The sequence below is a fragment of the Notolepis coatsorum genome, assembly GCF_963971535.1.
Source record: "Notolepis coatsorum genome assembly, chromosome: 5".
Taxonomy (NCBI): Eukaryota; Metazoa; Chordata; class Actinopteri; order Aulopiformes; family Paralepididae; genus Notolepis; species Notolepis coatsorum.
The window spans coordinates 148,903,612-148,921,306 of NC_140169.1; the positions used below are offsets into that span (position 1 = coordinate 148,903,612).

Consider the following 17,695-nt stretch of genomic DNA (forward strand, 5'->3'; position numbering starts at 1 on the left):
ACACATAAAATACTAATAACATCCTAATAGAGACTGAAAATACACATAAAATACTAATAACATCCTAATAGAGACTGAAAATACACATAAAATACTAATAACATCCCAATACAGAGAGACTGAAAATACACATAAAATACCTAATAGAGACTGAAAATACACATAAAATACTAATAACATCCTAATAGAGACTGAAAATAAACATAAAATACTAATAACATCCTAATAGAGACTGAAAATACACATAAAATACTAATAACATCCCAATACAGAGAGACTGAAAATACACATAAAATACCTAATAGAGACTGAAAATACACATCAAATACTAATAACATCCTATTAGAGACTGAAAATACACATAAAATACTAATAACATCCTAATAGAGACTGAAAATACACATAAAATACTAATAAGATCCCAATACAGAGAGACTGAAAATACACATAAAATACTAATAACATCCTAATAGAGACTGAAAATACACATAAAATACTAATAACATCCTAATAGAGACTGAAAATACACATACAATACTAATAACATCCCAATACAGAGAGACTGAAAATACACATAAAATACTAATAACTTACATTTACATCTCATGAGCTCAAACAATGTTGCCACAAAGACCTAAGTGAACTGCTATTATAGGAATGTAATTGACTGACATTCCATTCAGTCACTAACATATGAAACAGAAGATGAATAATGTGTTAGCATCATACTTAGCATGCTAGTGGTAGAACATAGAGGGTGAGGGAGACATTATAAATTATATTATATTCTATGCCCTCCACTGACTTAACAAATGATAATATTTTCTACTTAAATATCTCAACAATCAAAACACTGGTCCAAGTGGTTTCTGGTTGAAGGCAGTAAAAGAGAAGAAGAATCTGAACACTTACCTACTGAGAGCCTTGTGTGGAGTAAAAAACAAACTTTGTATAGCCTGGTTCTCCAAACCCCTCCCTATTGGCTCCAATAGTTTCATGTGAGACACACACATACACACACACACACACACACGCACACACACACTGGGAAGCCGGGCTTACAGGAGGTACACTTGGGTGCACGCCAGTGACAGAGTCTGGAAGTAAGTAGTTCATATTTATTCAACATTTCCAAGTTTCATTGCTTCACACTTGGGAGCTGCCCAGTACAACCTGAGAACAAACATTGGAGCAGTTGGGGGATAAATGCCTTGCTCAAGGGCACGTCCAACAGCAGGGTGTTAGGAGTGTAACTATCTAACTTTGTCCTTCCCACATTTTCCCAGACAATCTGGATATCATACCGGCAACCTTCCTATCACACGCCTGCTTCTCTAACCTTTAGCCCAGCGCTAAGTGGGAGTTAAGACCCAATGTACCTAAACAAACAAATACTGTACGCATTCTGTTTAGCTGCTCAATCCTATTCACAGGACCATTCCAGGTCTTTAATCCATGTCTGGGCTACAGTCCAAAATATCCAATGGTGCAAAACAATAGAACCACAGCAATCTTATTATATGGTCCTATCGCTCCATAGGCAGTGGTTCTTAGCTGGTGGTCTTTAAAGGTATAATCTGTAATGTTGTCAAACAGCAAACCTGGGTAAAAGAGCCTCACTCTGTATTGTACTTTGTTTATGCTTTGTGTTTTGGTCTGATGTATGGGTTGGAGTTGAGTGAGGATTAGTGGGGTTGCTACTGCTGGCAACCCCCAGGCTCTGCCAAGAGGTCTGGAACAATTCATACAAAAAATACATGAGTTACTATATAGATGTAATATAATATACAGCTATATAGTAACCAGAAACAAGGGCATTAAGTGCCAAATAAACTTAAATATACACATTTAGAATTATGTGTATATTTAATTAAGTCCAGCAAAGGCTACCTTTCACTCCCACATAATCACAACTCCTACATCTTAGAAATATAAACGCTAAATGGTCTCCACTCCAACATTTGAGGCTAACATTAGCATTGTTATCTACAGCTGCAGGTCAGACTAGTGACAATGAAAATACAAGCGACACTAAAGAAAGACTTTACTATACACAAGACGGGTGCATTTTGGTACTTGGGTCCTTTGGCTTCCTTCGTGGCCGACGCCGTTCCTATAGATCAGGGGTTCCCAAACTTTTCAGGCCAGGGCCCAGAAAATAAGGCGTCAGAGAGCCGCGGCCCAATGCACATCGTCAGGTTTTTTTTTTTTTTTTTTTTGCCAGGCGACCGATTTTTTAAGCCAAATATCACTTCAATCCTATTAAGTTAGTTCAAGTTAGTTATTCATTTATATGTGCTATTTATGAGAGGGCTAACTTGTTGCAAAATAATAATGATAATAATAATAGCCTCATTAAAATACTATTGTTGCTTCGGTTGTTTTCAGCGTTTTATGTGCATAATCTGTTATTTAGTTTGAAATGTTCGTTGAAATAAGTAGATTTTTCGTTTTTGTTTATTTATTAAGTTAATATAAAACCATATAGGTAGTCACATTTTAGAATACAATAGAATAGAATTTTAGAATACAACTAGAAACACTGTCCTGGCCTGCTTCTAAGTTCAATGGCCTGACAAAAAAAATTAAAAAAAAAATAAAAAAAAAAATAAAAAAAAAATCTTTTTATTTTTTTTATTTTTTTTTTATTTTTTTAAAGCATCTCACGGCCCACCCGTGGCTGCTCGCGGCCCACCTTTGGGTCGCGACCCCGACTTTGGGAACCACTGTATAGATAACCATTGTATTTAGCCTGTTTTATTGGGGTTGTGAGTTTTTTGGCCAAACTGCAAAGCCGCAAATCATAATTTTCACCTTAAAAGAGTTTTATGAATCTATCCCTAACCTTAAACACTCCCACCTACAAATAAAAAATAAATGTAAAAATGTTCTTCCGGGCTGTGGAATCTAGTATCTCTATAGTATAAAGACGGCTGCACGGTGCTTCAAGTAAAATCAAGCACAATTACTTTCCAACACTGACCGGTGGCCTCCATTGAGCATTTGTGCTATTGTGAAAAGTTAGCTTTGATCTGTTTTCAGGCCTCCCCTATGGTATTTCCCTTTTCAGCTACAGGATAGTTCCCAATTTTCCTTGACTGATTTAAGGGGATGAATGAATGAATGAATGAAAACTTTATTTAACAGATTGCAGAATGGGTACAATACAGTACGGCTCAATACACACAATTGTTAAGGGGATGCAGACCAGAGAAAGACGTTTGTCTCGTTTACATCAGGGTCCCCCATTTTCAATTCATAGTGACATTTATGACATACACAACATCAAGTCAGGTCAAGTCAAGAGTTTTATTTGTCACGGCATACAAGTATACAGTGAAATGCGGGGGGTCATGCCCGCAACGATTGTGCAATAATACAGTAATAAGAATAGGATGAGAATAAGACATTTGTGCAATAATACAAGTAATAAGAATAAGACATAACAGGTATAATGTACACAAGTTTACAAAAAGCATGGTAGACATGCTAAGGTCCTGCGACAGTGCAATACACTGTTAGCTACGGATGAGGCACTGGGTCTTATGTATGAATGAATGAATGAATGAAAACTTTATTTAACAGATTGCAGAATGGGTACAATACAGTACGGCTCAATACACACAATTGTTAAGAGGATGCAGACCTGAGAAAGACGTTTGTCTTGTTTCCATCAGGGTCCCCCATTTCAATTTATATAGACTATGTACACTAAGCTACTATGCTATACTATACAATCTACATTTATACTATGTGTCCTTATGCTAACTTGCTATATCCATCTGTTTACTATACAAGAACCACTCCGGTTCTTGTTTTTAAAGAGACCTTTTCTCATTGTGTAAAGTGACCGTTGAGTGTGAGCGTGTGCAGCATGTGTGTGTGTGTTCATGCTAAAGTGACTGCTAGTGTGTCAGCGAATACAGTGTATGTGTTGTGTGCAGTGTTGGGCAAGTTACTTTTAAAAAGTAACTAGTTACAGTTACTAGTTACTTCTTCCAAAAAGTAACTAAATTACTTACTCAGTTACAAATTATAAAAGTAACTAGTTACTTCAGAAAGTAACTATTGCGTTACTTTCAAGTAATTTTTTTACATAAACAACATACACAAATCTAACCTATTTTAATGTTGTTGTGGGACAAAGTGAGACTAGCCTCCAATCAAATGCCATGTATATAGATATTATAATTACTATGTTTATATAGTGGATCATACAAATACAAACACAATAGATGTTTTGGAACTTTTGATATGTATTGCCCCTCAACGGGCCAAAAATGGGCAACATTAAATTATGCTTGTTAAGCACTATACCAAAAATAAATAACAAATATATACTGATTGATTGAACATTTTAATTAACAGATTACAGAATGGGTACAGTACAGCTCAATACACACAATTGTTAAGGGGGTGCAGACCAGAGAAAGACTTTTGTCTTGTTTACATCAGGGTCCCCCATTTTCAATTCATGACATACACAACATACAGATATAAGAATCTAATCTAATCATCTAAAAAAATCTAATCATGACATTTAAGACATGCATGACATACAGATATATATATATCTCTGAGCACCTGAAGACTGTGCTACTAAAGGACCTGGTGGATTACAAAACCACCCAGTTCATGTACAGAGTCATACATCACAGCCTTCCTGACAAGATACAGAAAATTTTCTGTGAGAGAGCGGGACTCCAAATATATAACCTTAGAGGGAAACTCAAACTGGAACAGCAATCTTCAAGAACAACCAGGAAGGCTATGTGTATTTCTCTGTGTGGAGTTACCTTGTGGAATGATCTGGAGGAGGAGACCAAATCCAGTCAATCTATAAGTATATTAAAGAGGAAATTCAAAAAGATGGTGTTCGCAAAGTATACCAGGGAGGAAGTCCAACTTATTGTATGAGAATGATTTGAAGGGAAGGGTGACATGAGAGTATAGTCTAGTGTGTGTGTGTGTGTGTGTGTGTGTGTGTGTGCGTGTGTGCATGTGTGATTGTGTAGTTGAAGTATTTGCTAATTGTATTGTATCATATGTTGTGTATTGGAAACCGTGTCATATGGTACTTGCTGAAGTATATATAATCTTGCAATTAGTTATTGATGGGGGATGGAAACGGATAAGCTTTGCTTCTTCCATCTCTTTTTCAAACAGTGTACAGTTTGCGTCTATACTTTCCACAAGCAACTTGTCTTTCCGCGTTCCCGTTTTGTACACTGTACATTGGAATACTGACAAAGCCATACTTGGTAATTTACTGTACAACTGGGTTAGGACATTTGTAAGGGCTTTTGTAGATCAACTGGTTAGTGCCCTGCCTGTGGACCATATGGTCCCCAGTTCGAATCTCTTGCTTACTTTTTTTTTTCCGTAACGTTAAATAATCTATCCACTCTGGTGTCCCAAAAAGGACAATAACACCACTTTATGCATACTGCACCTTATGTGAATACTGTGATACTGTGAATACTGTATATTTCAGTTGGTTAGATAATAAATTCTATTGACTTATTTGTTTACACTGCTTGTGTTGTTTTCACTACCTGTGTACCCCCAATGCTGCTATGATGCCTGAATTACCTCAAGGGGATCAATAAAGGAATATCTTATCTTATCAACCAGAGTGGATAAATTACTTAACGTTACAGAAAAAAAATAAGTATTCAAGAGATTCAAACAGGGGACCATATGGTCCACAGGCAGGGGACTAACCAGTTGAGCTATACAAGCTGTCATTAATTGTTACTGACTAATCCATCATTTACACTTTTCAAGTGCCAATTGCGGTTGTCGTCCATTATTTGGCATTAATAAATCAGATATCATGCGTGTGTGCTTTTGTGTGTGCGCTCTCGCGCTGACTCGTTAAGCCTTTCCCTACGCATATTCATTTCTGGAGCATTTCTTTATCCACTCTGGCGTGATGGCGTATTGTACTCGCAAATCGCTTCCTGTTGAATGAATCGGTTGAGTGCAATGCCCTCTTTTCCCATTTCATTTATTTTTTCAAATGTTGTTTTGCCGGACAATGGTAAATGTAGCCAAACTAACACTATTGAACGGGAGGGGACACGTGATGCAAGGCTTCTGTCCTCACTACAACCGACCTGTGGGAGGCATAGTCTAGCAACGTTCAAGACAGGGGAGGGAAGAATTGGATATACAAAATTGGGATGGCAGAAAAAATTTTAAATGGGGAGAAAAAGTGGATTAAAAAAAAAAGATCTTACAGGCACACACACACATGCATACACTGTCTTACTAACTACCATGATTGTGGCTGCAATTCTGAATGTCTTGTTTCAAGAGGGAGGGTTCTTGTCACAGTTGAACTGCAGAAAAGGCACAATGCAGATATTTAAAATGTTCTTGGTGTTGGGACAACTTCAACACAGACCCTTCAACCTCCTGCAATCAGGCAGGCGATTCAGGAGTCTGAAAGCCAGAACTATGAGACTGACAAACAGTTTCTACCCAGTACCCACACCACAGGCCATCAGGCTCATGAATGCCAGCTCCTCCACCTAGCCCCCCCCCCCACCCACACACCTTCTTGGCAGACACTCTGACCTGATTACTGCTGTGAACACACTGCCACCCTTCCCCCGAACCATGACATTTACATTTACATTTAGTCATTTAGCTGACGCTTTTATCCAAAGCGACTTACAAGTTCTGTATGACAAGACAGCAAGAAGGATACAACTCTATCAGCTGAGTAACAATGTTCATCAAAGTGTTGCGTGTTACAGTGTAGGTTAGTTTATTAGGACAAGTGCATGACAGTAAGGTTAGTCAGGGTTAGATTTTTTCTTTTATTTTTTTTTTATTTTTTAATCATTTCAGATAATGGTTGAAGAAGTGCGTCTTTAGTCGACGGCGAAAGATTGGACGGGATTCGGCTGTCCTAACTGGGGTGGGCAGTTCATTCCACCATTGTGGGGCAAGGACTGAGAATAGGCGGCTTCTTTTTGATGACCCTCCAGGAGCTTGGAGTAGGTCTGAGGCGGCCAGAAGATGCAGAGCGTAGGGGTCTTGAGGGTGTATAATTGACCGGAGGTAGGCGGGAGCGGTTCCCTTTGCCGCACGGTATGCTAGGTCGAGGGCCTTGAAGCGGATACGTGCAGCAATGGGAAGCCAGTGCAGGTCCCTAAGAAGTGGGGTGACATGGGCCGACTTCGGTAGGTTTGAGATCAGGCGGGCCGCTGCGTTTTGAATGAGTTGAAGAGGCTTAGTGGCAGTGGCCGGGAGGCCAGCTAGCAGTGCGTTGCAGTAGTCGAGGCGGGAGATGACTGTTGATTGGACGAGGAGTTGGGTGGCTTTTTTTGTCAGGAAGGGGCGTATCCTTCTGACGTTAATCAGGAGGAATCTGCAGGTTCTGGTTGTCGCTGCGATGTGAGCAGAGAAGTTCAACTGGTCGTCGAGGACGACAACAAGGTTCTTGGTGGTCGGGGACGCGGTCACAGCTGCATTCTCGACTGTGATGGAGAGGTCGGTCAGGGGGGAGGATTTGGCCGGCAGGTGGAGTAATTCTGTTTTGCTTAGGTTCAGTTTGAGGTGGTTGGTCGTCATCCAGGCGGAGATGTCGGACAGACAGGCCGAGATCCGCTCAGAGACGTGGATATCTGAGGGAGCGAAGGAGAGGAAGAGTTGAGTATCATCGGCATAACAATGATATGAGAAGCCATGAGATGTGATAATGTTACCCAGTGATTTAGTGTAGAGGGAGAAGAGAAGGGGTCCTAGGACCGAGCCCTGGGGGACAACTGTCCGGAGGGGGCGGGTGGCCGACAGAGTCCCTCTCCATGACACTTGGTAGGAGCGGTCGTTAAGGTATGATGTCAGCCATGTCAGCGCAGATCCAGCCACTCCCATTCATGCGAGGGCCGCGAGGAGGATCTGATGGTTGACTGTGTTGAAGGCTGCAGATAGATCTAGGAGAATCAGGACAGAGGAGAGGCCTTTCGCTTTTGCTAAGTGAAGTGCCTCTGTGACCGCAATGAGGGCCGTTTCTGTGGAGTGGCCAGTCCGGAAGCCAGACTGATTGGGGTCTAGGAGGTCATTCTGTAAGAGATAAGCAGTAAGTTGGTTGGATACAGTACGTTCAAGTGTTTTAGAAAGGAAGGAGAGAAGAGAGACAGGACGATAGTTGCCTATGACGGTGGGGTTCAGGTTTTTTTTTTTTTATGAGGGGCGTGACTCTGGCTTGTTTTAGGGAGGTGGGGACCACCCCCCAGTTGAGTGAGGAGTTGATGGTTGCAGTTAGGAATGGGAGGATGTCCGGTGCTATGGTCTGAAGGAGTGGGGAGGGTAGCTGGTCCAGCTGGCATGTAGTCCGATGGTTCGAAGGAGGTTGCAAGGGCTGAGAGGAGGGTGGAGGTTGCCATCTCTGTGGGGAGAGCAGAGAAGGTGTCACTCAAAGGTAGAGCGGATATTATGTCAGAGGAGAGGGTGGAGGGGGATAGGGAGGGCAGGTTGCGTCTGAGTGAGACGGTTTGAGTTGGGGTGAAGACCTTTCGGTTAAGCATGAGAGTTAGTGAGAAGGATATGAAGGAATGGTCAGATACATGTAGGGGAGTTACCGTGGTGTTAATGATGCTGGAGTTACGGGAAAATATGAGATCCAAGGAGTTGCCTGCTTTGTGGGTGGGAGGCATGGCAGTGGGAGTCAGGTCAAATTGTTGTAGGAGGGAGACCACTGGGACCGACTGAGATGAGTCAGGCAGGTTGAAGTCGCCCAATAGAAGGAGCGGGGTACCATCTTCCGGTAAGGAGATTTGAAGCATGTCCAGCTCATCTATGAAGTGATCGAGGGGACCTGGAGGGCGATAGAGTGTAACAATGGTGAGATTGAAAGGATTAGAGACAGATACTGCATGATATTCGAGGGAGGAGAGTGACAGTTCTGAGAGTTGTGTTAGGTTTGTAGCCCATGAAGGAGATGTCATGAGGCCAGTGCCTCCACCCCGTCTGGAAGGTCGAGGTGTGTGAGTGAAGTTATAGTTTGTAGATAATGCTGCAGGTGTTGATGAGTTATTGGGGGTTATCCAGGTCTCAGTTAGAGCCAGGACCTGCAGATTTAGACTATGGGTGTAGGCAGTAATGAAGTCAGCTTTCTTGACTGCTGATTGACAATTCCATAATCCTCCCCGTACTGTGACAGGTGTATTAGTGGCTGTAGGAGGGTAGGAGAGATTAGCCGGGTTGCTAGCAAACTGGCGTGGATGGGTTGTGTCTGTTCTGGAGGAGCAGATTGTGGATATAGGAATGAGGCACATTGTGGTGTCAAGAGTAGCAGGGAGAAGGTTGTAGGGAGGAAGCGAGATAGTAGGGAAATAGCATTGTGGGAGGGAAATATAGGATTATGGTGTACTTAGCACTGGGTGGTTCGGTGGATCCCTCAGCGGAAAACTCCAGGAAAACTCCTCCTCTTTGTCCCTCGACGCTTCGCTGACGCTAAGCCAGCAAGTCTTTAAATCATTAATTACTGATGAGTGACACCTGCAGCAAAAGGCCACACCTCCAGTTTCTGTCAGCTGGGTGAAACTAATTACAAACAATTTCCACAACACAATTTAGTCACACACTTCAAAATGATGTACACAGTATTATTCAGTTAAAAGATCCTACCCTCTCTGCTGTTGTCATCAGTAAACACACTTTTAACTGCTGCTGTGACCCACTGTCACCTCCATTTATATGTAATAGTAAATACTGATCGGAACGTGCAATGTTACTCACTGTGCCTTGCATATATTATATTTGTCTATTTTTACCTTATTTTCTAGCACTCGCGTGTATTTAAATATGTTTAAGTTAAGTATTGTGTGATTTTGTATGAAGGGCGGACTAGCAAAGTAAGATTTTCATTGTATGGCAAACTGTGTGTTTAACTGTGCACATGACAATAAACAATCTTGAATCTTGAATCTTATTCTATAAAAACAATGCAAAACACAGGAAAAGGCCATTTTCACAATCTTTCTCTTTTAGCAGACAAGTCAATAGTCCATACTAAGGCTCATTCACAATTGATCCATTCTTGTTGCTACGGTGGGTTTAGACGCTGGTTTGAGTGACTGGGTTGCCACCTTGTGGTTATCTTTGGATAGAGGCGTTTAGAAATAGCCAAATGTAGGGTTTTTTCACAGTTTTGTTTCTTGAGGGTGGAGAAAGACATATTTCACACTGTAGTCTATATTGATAATATAATAACTAGACATACGTGACTCGGCTCGGTTCCTCAAAAAAGGCAAAATATTGCGAAATTCTGAAATAGGTCGACATTTTGATATTGGCAATTTTGAGAGCTTTGAAATGTTCTCTGTGTCCTTATTTGCTAAACATAATAGGACTTGTAAATATGTTAATTATTGTTAGATAGTCCGGCTGTATTTTTTCCCACACTGTGTGAAAAAATTACAATTTTGTCCGAGGCTATGTAGCCTACTTTCGGTCACCAATTTCAATGACAGTGACGGGCATGGATGACAGCTGGCACCAAATCCATTCCAAAGAAGAGACAACGGACATGGATCCAGTACTTTGTTTGGCGCTGTGCAAATACCCAGAGAAACATTTAAATATATTTGGAACCGTTTGTGTTCAATGGTATCTGAATCAGGAGATTATCTTGTATCTTGTCTCCGTCAAAATCTAAAGTGTATCTCTCTGTCGCATACATGCTGGCTGGCAGTGCATGGAAGTAATGCATAGAATATTGAAATGTCTATGCATCTGCATATCCGCTGTATCTATTTCTATATTTGTGTTTTCTACTCCAGTGCGCTTCGCAGATTGGGCCGCCAGACTGACACGCACTGCTCACGTGTAACGGAGGTCCCTGTTTTTATAATAAAAGCTATTTGGATAAGATGCAGAGAGGGACATTGATAGGAGCCCACAAGAAAGAAAAGGAGGAGAGCTGGAGGGGCCTTTTGTGTGCATACTGTATGTGTGGAGGGTAAATTGCAGGGAGATATTGGTCCAAATATAAAGGCAACACCAAAATGTATGTATTCTCTCTCCCTTTCTCTGTGAATGAATGAATGAATGAATGAATGAACGAACGAACGAACGAACGAATGAATGAATGAATGAATGAATGAATGAAAGAAAACTTTATTTAACAGATTGCAGAATGGGTACAATACAGTACGGCTCAATACACACAATTGTTAAGGGGATGCAGACCTGAGAAAGACGTTTGTCTTGTTTCCATCAGGGTCCCCCATTTTCAATTCATATAGACATTTATGACATACACAACATACATGACATTTATGGCATAGGGACATATAGGTATTTAGTACTGATACATTTGTGACATAAACGGTATTCAAATATACAGTACTGTTACCCCTAGATCCTGACAGAGTATATACATATGATGGGGAGGGGACTGTACATTAGGAGGGGGTGGGTGGGTGGGAGAGGAATATACATACGGCGGGGAGGGAATATATACATGCGGTGGGGAGGAGACTGTCTATTAGGAGGTGGTGGGGGTTTTGGGCATTTACGGTGGCTGTCTGTGTAGGCCTATGTGAGTTTTTATAGTTGAAACTTATAAGTTCAGTATAGTGTTTTTGATTTAACGTTCCGCTGATAACTTTTTTCTCTAACAGAATAATCACCTCTTTTGTCATCGTCAGCTCTTTGTTGTATGTTTTTAGTGTGAGTTTACCTCTGAAGCATCGGACGGCCCGACGGCACTTTGCCCTCGTTCGTCGGCTCCGGCCTGCGTTTTCACCAATCAACCAATACATTGTTGGAAAGTTGAATTTGCCACCTTTCGATCGTCACCACACTCAACATATTGCGTCATTCCAGTCTCGAGTTGGATTCCACCTCTGTTACTCCATTTCATTAGCACTCCTTATTGTGTAAGACACTTCAGAATGTTAACTTTCAAAAGAGACCAGACTCGGGCAGGTGCTATAAGTATAAAGTATAATAAATCACAAATAACTTTGGGTATGCAATCGTCCAAAAATATTTATAAAAAACGAGCCCCATTTTTGCCCGATGCAAAAATGTTAATCCCCTAACTGCCAAGATGAATGAAACTGTGGAGCTGAGTCCATCTTCTAGAGACAACAGCAGCGTATCTTCAACAAGTGCATGAGCCAGTGGCATCCAGAGATACCTTTTAGGGTGATCTATTGGATTGAATAATTAATTACTATAATTAAATTAGCCGATTTCTGCATACTGTTGACTAAATAGTCTTATAATTACATTTCCATAACAGATGCAATGCTTGCAAAAATCTCCAGATATTAAAGGTTTTTGATAACAAATCACAGCATGGATTGTTCTATGGTGTTTCACGGTTTAGGTCTCTTAATTAGATATTTTGGCGGGATCTTTGATCATGTTTATCATCCTTGAGTGGTTACAAATGGTTACATCTGTACCAAATCTATAACAAATGGTATCAACCCAAAGTCTGCTGCAACAAGGTCCCAAGCCTTTATACAGTCAGAATTTTTATAATTTGTGTTAAAGTTAGATGTTATGTATGATTGCCAGTAACTGTCTAACTGTGTCTAACTGTTTCCACAAGAGGGCGCTATAGGCGGAGCTGCTAACGCTGCCGCCAGGTATAGAGGTATAAAAGGAGATGTCGACTCCCCCTCTGTCTCTTCCACCATCGGTCTCATAAGAGAAGGACTCTCATGTACTGCTGTACCAAGTAAGGGATAATGTATAGCTATGAGGTCATTGTCGCAAAATAATTGACCGACACGTAGTTTAAAATACCGAGCCGCCTCGGCGAGGTGTTTTAAACGTCAGTGAAGGTCAATTATTTTGCGATGATGACCGAGTAAAGCTATACATTATCCCGCTTATTACATGGCTAACTTACTAATATACCTAATTCATTTGACAAATCGCAGTTGTTCTGTGGCTCTGTCAGCCCAAATAAAGTGATTATTATTATCGCGGGCAGCCCGGCAGGTGTGTCTGATTGGCTGCACTGAAAGTGTTTGTCAGTGGGCTTGATTGCTAACAGCTGCGCACAGCGGTCATTATTGTCCCACAGCGGTCATTATTGTCCGATAACTGACCTCTGACGCGCGCTATTGACCAATCACAAGCAAGCATTTCGGCGAATGTGAAAACGCCATGTAATAATGTGAAATAAACCATGCCGTTTAATAGCTAAAGAGAGAAACCATGCCTCATGAGCATATTATTGTCGCCCCATAGCTGACTCTGTCAACAATTTGAATAGGCAAGATTAAAAGTTTATTGCATATTAATAGACATACAATATTGACATACAGTATTGAGCAGGCTATATCTGACATGATCCATAGGGTCCCAGCTTTCCAATGACACTTGTTTGTGGCACCTACTGCTGACTTGACCATGGATCCACCTTGGTTAATGACCCCTTATGAGCTTTTGTTTTGAATCATTTTATCAAAAAAGCGTTTTTGCTCATTGTCCTAGTACCTTTGCCACTAGACTAGAAGATAGTTCATGTTCACAAATTACAACAATACGAATGCATTTAAAGTGACAATGTGAATTTCTGGCACCTGCTGGCTGCAAGTGGAACTATCTTGGTGTTTCAACACATTTTCCATGGGCTGTTTCCTCTGTGCTTTATTTTTTTTACATGCAGACATTTTGCAGAGCGAATTCTTGGTGGTCGAGGACGAGGAGGCTACATATTTGTTTTCCATCGTCATTAAAAATACCCTGCTTTCTGTGTGAAAAACGTGCATTTAGTTCTTGAGCATCTTCTGGCATCATGAGAAGACTTTGAGGCTGGAGCAGCAACGGTGAGTTTGCTCTGTACACGGTTAGTTAGTTTAGTTAGTTAGTTATGACACCTGATAAAACCACTTCACTATAGCTCCTAAAGTAATGTCTGGTGATGTTAAACAGAGTTTAATTCAGGTAAAACCATCCCACTTCACTATAGCTCCTAAAGTGATGTCTGGTGATGCCAAACAGAGTTTAATGCAGGTAAAACCAGCCCACTTCACTATATCTCTGTACATTGTTGTTTTTGTTGTTATTACAAAAGGGCCTGTGATGTGCTTTCTGCCATCTAACTTTCTACTTCTTATACAAGTTTTATTAATTCATCTACAATGTTTCCACACTTATGCATCAGTCTTTGACTAAGAGTCTCCAACTTTCTGTTGATTATTTCTCTCTCACCATTCAGTCTTTCTACCTCTCTGCCCCTCAGAGCTATCTCTCTACTAGCTTTTTGTAATGCAGGAAAAACTATCTTCATCACCTGCAACTCTGCCTCCACCTTGGCTTCTTTTTCAAACCTCTTTCTTAATTCATTTTTTTCTCTCTGATATTTCTCTTCCAACACCATTTTCTCATTTTCAGATTGTTCTCTAAGTAGGTCCAGATCTTTGTTCATCTCTTCCCGTCGACTGATATCGGTCTCTAACTTCCTCTCTAGCTCTCTTTTATTCTGTTCATCCCTCTCTTCTTCCAGCTGTTTCACCAGAACTAAAATTCTTTCATTGACAATTCTAATGTCATCTTTCACTCCCTGGACCTCTCCCTCTTTCTCGACAAGGGAGTCATGTAGTTCCTTCTCTTGTCTTTCCCTCATCTCTTCCTCCTCCCTCTGTTTCCTCTCCTCCCTCTCCTTCCTCTCGTGCTCAATCCTTCTCTCCATCTCTCTGACCTGGTTCTCTGCCTCCTGGTAGGTCTGAGTGTTGTAGAAGCTCTCTGTGTTTCCTGACACCATCCCCTCTATCTTCTCCAGCAGCTGTGAGACCTGAGGGCCACAGCTTCCGTCCTTCACGTTGAGGACATGGTACCTGTTCCTACATTTCTCTACAAGCTGCTGGAGCTCCTGACTCCCTGCTTGGAGAAACTCCTCCATGCTCTGCTCTTTCAGTCTGTCAGTGTGGGTGAACAGAATGATGGTGTGTCCCCAACAACCCTCTCCAAACATCCCCTCCATTCTCTCCATCATCCCTCTCTCCTCCCCCAGTGAGGGCTCCACTGGTAGGACCAGGAGGAAGGCGTGGGGTCCCGGAGCAGACAGACGGACACAGAACCCCACATCCTGTCTCATCTCCTCCAGAGAGAGTCCAGGGCAGTCTGGAGCGTCCACCAGCACAAGCCGTCTCCCACACACCTCCCCCTCTCTCCTCCTACTCCTCTGGGTCAGTACAGCCTGGGTCCCGAACTCCTCTCTGCCCAGGATGGTGTTTCCTGCTGCACTCCTCCCAGCTCCAGTCCTCCCCAGCAGCACCAGTCTCAGCTCAGACACCCTGGGAGACACTGGAGAGCCTGGCCTGCTGCTGCCTGCTCCCACTGCAAGCAGACACACCAGTTAAAGTCTTAAAACCGATTCAAGTCTTAAAACTGGATAGTCTTACATGTGGTTAAAGTCTGATTCTCTCTGGGATCTTAGCCATTTTTCCTATTTTTGTTTGCCTGGTGTATTTGTGTAATAATGCATGTGTGACAATAGGACTGCTAACTTTGCCATTGGAAAGAGGAGATTTGCCCCGATCAATAGATGTATGACTTTGCCATAATAAGGTAATTTATAGGCCTGATATTCTATATTCTATATTAATATTCCAAATTATTAATACATTCCCTCAGGTCCATAGATGTCCCTATAGATACCAAGAACACTCTTGACTTGATACCAAAAACATGCAAATTGACCTTGTAGAAGTGGAGCAATCTTCCATTTACTTGTGTACTTTTAGGCAAATGTTCTGAAAATATGGCTAGGGCTTAACCCCAAGTAAATGGAAGATTGCTCCACTTCTACAAGGTCAATTTGCATGTTTTTGGTATCAAGTCAAGAGTTTTATTTGTCACGGCATACAAGCATACAGTGAAATGCGGGGGGTCATGCCCGCAGCGATTGTGCAATAATACAAGCAATACGAATAGGATGAGAATAAGACATTTGTGCAATAATACAAGTAATAAGAATAAGACATAACAGGTATAATGTACATAAAGTTTACAAAAAGCATGGTAAGACATGCTAAGGTCCTGCGATAGTGCAATACACTGTTATCTAGTGATATAAGAGGTTAAGTGGAACAAACACAATCAGTCATAAGCAACACACACTCAAATCATTTTCTAATATCCCAAAAAAATATACAGTATATCTATATAATATTTATTCAAATCAAATAAATATCATAAATGTGTGAGGACTAGTCGACTAATGGCTTGAAGTAACAGCGATTACACAACCAGGAAAATATTTACGAATTATTATCAACTGTAACTCTTTTACTCTCAATTAAAGGTATAATCTGTAATGTCGTCAAACAGCAACCTCTAGGCAAAAATGACAAAGGTTTTTGTTTTTGTCTGATGTGTGAATTTGATGTGTGTATATCAGGGGTGGTTACTGCTGGCCACACATCAGTTTCAACCAATATATTTAATATATATGACAATAAATGATCACCTCCACTTATTAAAAACATATTATATTAAAACACTTACTTAAAAATATATAGATGATATTAAAATAAATTGTTCAATTATATAAAAATTATAACAGAATGTGCGTTATGCATCAAAAAGGTTTTGTTAAACATTTTTCAAAAGGTTTATGATAGCCATGAAATGTTATATGTTATGATTTATACTTTTTAAACTATATAATATTAAAACACATATTAAACAATGTATAGATGATATTAAAATGTATTATGGTATAAACAAAAGATCAATAACATGTAGAGAAAGATATGGTCTCACTACTATGTGGAGGAATCGATGTCATGGTGTTTCTCCTCAACAGTGATAGTGTGGAGGCTGCATCTGTCTCTCCACTCACTGAAACACAAGACTTGATGGTTAACAAATATGTATTTTTTATATAACCAAATACAGTAAAACCATGTTTATAATGACACTGGATGATGATTTATTTTTTATTTTTAACAAATGTTTTTTTATTTTCCTTTTTAACATAAAACTAGACAAACAATACATTAATAGTAGAAATCTATGATAAATCACAGGACAATGACCGACATAATAATAACAATAATGACAGTCCAGTAATTAAATCAAAATAAATGTAGATTAAAAGACATAAAAATAACAAATACAATACAATACATGTGCTCTTGCTCGCTCTTCCTCACTCTTTCCTTCCCCTTCCCTCCCCCTCCACCCCCCCCTCAGGACCCCCTTTTGGACTGGATGAGGATTTCTTAAATATAAATAAAAACAAATATATATATATTAGTGCTGTCAAGGGGCGGCTGAGTGGCGGAGTTGGCAAGGCACTCGCCACTAACGCAGGAGAAGCTGGGTTCGAGCCCAGCTCTCGGCGTTGCAACCGGCTGGCCGGTGGTTCATACTAACACAATTGGCAAGTAGAGGGTGGGAAAGACGGTGGGTGGGGATTGGACGTTGTTCAACAAAACCATCAACAGTGACTCAGCTAGACCTCTTTCTTATATCTGCGGCGCTAAGATTGAAGATTTTCCACTCCATAGATTAATCTAGATTAATTTATTTTAATGCCTTAATACATTTTATTAATCTCCAAAGTTAAAGCAGTAACTTTGACAGCCCTAATATATATATATATATATATATATATATATATATATATATATATATATATATATATATATATATATATATATATATATATATATATATATATATATATATATATATTATGACAAAC

General features: G+C 40.4%; 1 protein-coding gene across 1 annotated transcript; it reads right to left on the minus strand.

The window, feature by feature from the left end:
• Positions 1-1,146: 1,146 nt before the first annotated feature.
• LOC311228423 (GTPase IMAP family member 9-like) lies at positions 1,147-16,807 on the minus strand (the record flags this gene model as incomplete). Its single annotated transcript, XM_084314330.1, has 3 exons — positions 16,750-16,807; positions 14,276-15,321; positions 1,147-1,173 (listed from the first exon to the last, which is right to left on the minus strand). The coding sequence occupies exons 1-3, from the start codon at positions 16,772-16,774 to the stop codon at positions 1,147-1,149; spliced, it is 1,098 nt and encodes a 365-aa protein (XP_084170456.1). The 5' UTR covers positions 16,775-16,807.
• Between the last annotated feature and the right edge of the window lie 888 nt (positions 16,808-17,695).